The sequence below is a fragment of the Elephantulus edwardii genome, unplaced genomic scaffold (assembly GCF_000299155.1).
Source record: "Elephantulus edwardii isolate Elephantulus edwardi_28Jun2011 unplaced genomic scaffold, EleEdw1.0 scaffold00131, whole genome shotgun sequence".
Lineage (NCBI taxonomy): Eukaryota > Metazoa > Chordata > Mammalia > Macroscelidea > Macroscelididae > Elephantulus > Elephantulus edwardii.
The window spans coordinates 3400241-3406240 of NW_006399881.1; the positions used below are offsets into that span (position 1 = coordinate 3400241).

Below are 6000 nucleotides of genomic sequence, written 5' to 3' on the forward strand. Positions count from 1 at the left end.
AACTTCTTTTATTTTGAAATACCAGGCGTTTGAAAAAATAACCTTTTATGGCAGGCAGAGCACCTCCCCCAGTTCTGGGAGAAGCTGAGCTTAGTGGTAAGCTGTTTCCTAGGCAGATGCCTCCCCTTCCACTTACCATTTAGACGTGTGTGGGACCTGGGGTTCCAGCCTTGACTGCCTTCTCACCTTCGATCTCCTGACTCCCAAATCCAGATCGTCAGCCTAGACCCCCTCCCATGTTTCAAGTCACCTCAGTGTCAAAACATCACAGTCCCAGTTCATCATCTCTACTCGCCTTCATCCTAAATGTGCTGTGCATTTTTATTTCACAGCTGAGTGCTCAGCACCATTTTCTCCAGGTCTTCCAAACCTGGAGACCATTGTGTTATTTTTTTTTCATCACCTACTCCCAGTACTGTCAATTTTGCCTCCTTTAATAGCTCGTAAAGGAAACAGACTCCATGCCACCATGGGACAGACATATTGTTTCCACAAGAAACAACTTGGGAAAAGTAACACTTGAAACCAAAATCAGGGAAATGCGGATTAGACTATCAGAAAGGATGCAGTTTCATACAGGGGCTAAGGAAAGGTCTTGGTTGAAGTTACAATTGCCCAGAGACTTGAAAGAAGTGAGGACAGAGAAGAGGGTTCCTGATAGGTAAGGGTTCACTTGATGTGTTGGGAAAATAACATGGTGGCCTGTGTAGCTGGAGCAAGGTTATTAGGTGTTGACAAGGTTATTCCAAGCCACAGCCACCCTATAGGACAGGGTACAGCTACTCCATAGGATTTCCAAGACTTTTTACTGAAGCAGATGAGCAGGTCTTTTCACCCCTTACATAGCTTTTTTTTGGTAAACGAAATAGTTGGTGAGTTAGAATCACCAACGTTTCAGTTAGCAGCCAAGGGTTTGATCCTTGTACTTCTAGAGGTTCTTGGCGAAAACAGAGGAAACAGACTAGCATGATAGATGGCAGGGGAGTTGGGGTATTCTGCCACGTAGGACTTTGTGGGACGTGACACCAAGTTGTGGCTTTGCCTTTGACTCATATCAGTCTCCTATCACTGCCTTGTGTGTTTGAGCCTTATTGCAAGAGTTCTACAAAGACCTGCTGAATGAACAAATGGCAGTGGGGGGAGATTTAGGCAGGGGAGGTGAAGAAATAGGAAAGATTCAATAGGAGCTCAGAAAGACAGGTAATAATAGGCATAGATCTATAGTAATTATATAAAATATAATGTATATGAATGATTCTTTGAAATAGAATGTAGATGAATGAAAAAATATAAATAAATTATTGTATTAAAATTTTATGTGAAGTATGACTAGCGTTGCCATTGTCACTCAGGGGTTTGCATTAATGCTTTTTTTTTAAAAAAATAATTCATTATCTGTTTTATTTAGAGGTTAGACTTTTCAGGAATTGAACCTGATATAAAGCCATTTGAAGAAAAGTGCAACAAGCGTTTCCTGGTAAATTGCCATGATTTAACGTTTAATATCTTGGGTCAAGTTGGAGACAATGCAAAAGGACCACTCACAAATGTACGTATGACCCATTTCTTTCCTTTTACACCTCTTGAACCAGTGCATTTGTGTACTATCTGTATAGGATAAATAGTGATTTTATGTATACACACCTGCACACATCCCTGTTGCTCCTCGGGAGAAAGTTTATTCTTGTTGAGAATTCTAGCCTTGGAAACCTAATGGAGGGTCACTGTGAGTCAGAATCCATTCAGTGGTAGCTGTTGTTGTTGTGTACTGTCAAGTCCGAACCAACCCATAGCTGGCCCTCCAGAAGGTTTTTAGAGGCAGTTAGTCACATGGGAGGAGAGTGCCCATCTTTCTCACATGGAACAGCTGATGGATTTGAACTGCCTGCTTTTGGGATTGCAGAACAGCTCCTTACTGCGAGGCTACCAGAACTTCCTCAATGACAGTGAATTTATATATTTATAAACATATTTTATATACGTGTGTGGGAGGTAGGTAGATATAGAGCAATGTTTGTGTGTGTATATATATGTATAAATACGTACTTTGTTGTTTGTTGTTGTTTTTATGTGTCATTAAGTCACTAGGGACCTAATGAACTATAGCTCTGAACCCTGTCCTATCCTGAGCCATTCTCACTGTCTCTGAGACCCCAACCCCCATGACCTCAGTTACTGTGTTAATCCATGTCATCTAGAGTCTTCCTCTCCTGTGCAGTCCCTCTACCCTTCCAAGCATGATGTCCTCTAAGAACTGGTCCCTCCTGGCCACATGCCCAAAGCGTGTGAGACGGAGCTTCAAAATCCTAGCCTCCAGGGAGAAACTTGGTTTCATCCTCTATAGGACAAACCTATTTGTCTTGGCAGTCCATGATATGTTCAACACTCTTCTCCAACACCACAACTCGAAGGCATCGATTCTTCTTCTGTCATTCTTAGTCATTGTCCAGCTCTCTGATCCATAATAAGCAGTTGCAAAGACCATGGCCTAGATCATGCACACCTTAGTCTCCAGGCTCACATCATTGCTCTTTAGCACTCTGCGGAGATCCCTGACAGCAGATACGCACACATATACACCTGTGTATGTACATTCATGCACACAGATGCTTCTGTATGCATCTGTGTTTATGTATGTATTCTAGAAAAAGACATCATGATGGGGAAGGTGGAGAGTCAGAAAAAGAGGAAGAAGACTGTAAACAAGATGAATTGACACGGTGTCCCTAACTGTGAAGTTGAGTATCTCAGAGAACCTGAGGATGGTTCAGGGTAGTAGGGCAAAGTGCAACTCTGTCGTTTATAGAGTCTCTATGAGTCATAGTCAACTCAGTGGCACCGAATAACAAATAGCATATCATTTATTGAATGAAAATGCCATTTCTATGTAATAACGAGAAATTTTTCAGGGATGAACTTTATCCTCTTTCTTTTGCCAAAATATGGGTATTTTCCATATTTTAGAGGATACATGAAAGTCTTAACCTAATCAGAATGGCAGAGTTGAGCTTCTAAAGGGGCATGTATTTCCCCAGGACCTGGAAAATTCTCCAAATTGTGAATTGGACCAGAGGATATGGTTCCTTCTGTGAAGTTGGTTCATATCCATGAGTCAGGCACATCAAAGCCACGCTGGGGTGCAGATGCTGTGCAGCCAGCTCTCCTCACTCATTCACTGTTCTCATCAAGTAGATCCCATTTGTTCCACAGAGAATATTGTAATTATTACCTGTCACTGGTTATTTTGAGTTGCTGAGAAATAACTCGAAGCTATAAGTGTAAAATGTTCAAAGCGATGACATTTTATGTCCACCTTCGCTTTTTGGTCCAAGTTTTGTCCTTGAGAAATACCGACAGTGGTGATTGATTTTCTTCCAAATTGGCTGAAATAATACTAGCAGACTTTCTGTGTGCAAAGGGTTAATCTTTATGCCATCTGGCATGAAATGTCTCTGTGTGACCAGCTTTCAGATGCCATCTGTGGAGAGAAAGCATGCCTTCCAAAACTGCTGATGGGGCAAAGCTTTTGTCAAGTAACTTGATGTTGATTGATGCTAGCTTGTACAAACTATATAGTCTTGTAAGTTACCATGTATCAAAAGTGAAGATTCATTTTTGCTTTATAATTTTAACATCTTTTGAAGTAAATTCCATTTACCAAAGGGAATTGAATATTACTCACTGAACAATTTATACTCTTTAAATAATGCTTCTCATTTCTACTCGGTGTTTCCTCTTGAATAGGTACTGTGTGAACTTATTTATACAGACCAGAGTTTAAATATTATAAAGTCTTTTCTTTTTTGACCTCTCTTTCTTGTATGCAAATGAACCACAATGTAATTTTAGCTACAGGTTGACCTCCAAAAGGAACAGTAATCACAACAGCTTGAGCGATTTTTTTTTTCTCTTCACATTCTTTTTAAATTTGTGTCCCTCCCACCGGAGTCCTGCACCCAGACAGTATCTACAGTAGTAAAATCTCACTGTTGTCGTTTTCAGGTTGAACCATTTTTTATCAATCTTGCCCTCTTTGATGTAAGGAACAATTGTAAGATTTCAGCTGACTTCCATGTAGACTTGAATGCTCCATCGGTCCGTGAAATGCTGTGGGGTTCGGCTGCCCACCTGGTCAACGATGGAAGCCTAAAAGGTTCTTCACCTGAGCCTTTTATTCATGGAATTGCGGAATCTCAGCTCCGCTACATAAGACAGGTAAAGAATGGTCTTGAGCCTTTGTAAATATATTCAGAATAAAAGCAGAAACACTTGGGTATTTTTCATGGTTTCAGGTTCATGCTTTCATGGGTGTTTCAGCTCTCATAAAATCTGTAGAGGTGCATGTGTGTGTGTGTGTATGGCAAATGTGACCATGATGTGAGACCCACAGGAAGTATCTAAAAGATCGAATAATGATATCCCAACCCCCACCCCATCCCATGAGCATTCTTTTGAGCAAGGCACCAAGTTCCCTGTGGATTTGAGATAAAAATAGCTTTATGATAACTTTCATAGCCCTAATTCCCACATCTAGTACAAAGTAGATAGTTTTCAAGGAAGCACAAAGATTCTTTAAACACATTGTCCAAGGGGTTGTGGTTGAAAAGCAGTGGGAAGGGCCTGGTGGTGTTGCAGCTGTCCTGCTACCCTCTTCTGTCCTTCCTGGTACAAAGAATCCCCTTTGAACAGATCCTAACAGGATTTTTACTACACTGGAGGCCACAAGAATTTCTCAGTCTCTCTTCTTCTCTCATTGCCATTGAGTTGGTGCTCACCCATAGCTGACCCTCCAGTGGGCTCTTAGAGGCTATAAATTGCACAAGATTGTCCATTATTCTCCCGTGGAGCTGTGATTTGAGCTGCCAGGGAGGCAGCACCTTAGGGTTAGCAATGCAGCTCCCTAGACTGTGCCACCAGAGCTCCTGAGGAAGTTAATTTTCCTAAAATTGATGGTCTTCCCTCTGGACCTCTGTAGCTGAAAGGAAGCATAAAATTAAAGCAGATATAAGAACAGCTCATATCTACAAGGAGACATTTTCCCCTCCAATGAAAATATTGCTTTTTCCTTGATTATAAACATGCATACACACTTAATTAGAAAGTTGAAGCAATAAAAAAAGTACTCGGAATGTTAAAAGTATCACCCATATATAGTCCATAAAAATATTTCTGAGAACTTCTTTCCAAATACCTCAACTGAGTATATGAACATATACAAATTTTATGTGCTCTTACAAAATTCATTGTTTTAGAGCTACAGAATTTAACAGATATTAATATCCTCCACTAAATAGTTAATAATATATAGTATCAATATCTTTTAATGATATCAATTTAAAGATTAAAGTTCCAAGCCATGATATTTTTCAATTGCTTCCTATGCATCTGAAAGTTGAATAAAGAATAAGAATGACAGAAGAATCGAAACCTTTAGGTGTGGTATTGAAGAGGAGCACTGAGTATTTCTTGGATTTCCAAAAGAACAAACAAATCTGTCTTTGAGAAAGTGCAACCAGGGTACTCCTTCGAGACAAAAATGGTGAAACTTTGTGTTGGATACATTGAGCATATTTTCAGGAAGGGCCTGACCTTGGAAAAAGACATCCTGCTGGGAAAGATGGAGAGTCAGAGAAAGTGAGGGAAGATTATCAACAAGATGGATCGACACAGTGACTCTAACAATGGGCTTCCAGCGTGGGGGAGATTGTGAGGATAGTGCAAGTCGCTGTGAGTCAGTTGACTTGATGGTACACAGCAGCAGCAACAGATGTTGTTGTTATGTGCTGTTGCGTCGCTTGCGACTCATAGCGACCCTATGTACAACAGCCCTAAACTCTGCTCTGTCCTGTGCCAATCACACTGTCTCTGACACTCCCATCTCGATTATCCCAGTCACTGAATCAATCCAACTCATAGAGGGCCTTCCCCTCCTGCGCTGTCCCTCCATCCTCCCAAGCATGATGTCCTTCTCCAAGGACCGATCTCTCCTCACAATATGTC

At 40.9% G+C, this 6000-nt stretch overlaps 1 protein-coding gene across 1 annotated transcript in view; it reads left to right on the forward strand.

Annotated features, from left to right (window-relative positions):
• The window catches only part of DOCK11 (dedicator of cytokinesis 11), a 241697-nt gene that overhangs the window by 111483 nt on the left and 124214 nt on the right, over positions 1-6000 (forward strand). The window contains exons 11-12 of the mRNA XM_006893767.1: positions 1409-1549; positions 4003-4215. Of these exons, the coding sequence (XP_006893829.1) occupies positions 1409-1549; positions 4003-4215 (354 nt within the window). The remainder of the gene's footprint in view (positions 1-1408; positions 1550-4002; positions 4216-6000) is intronic.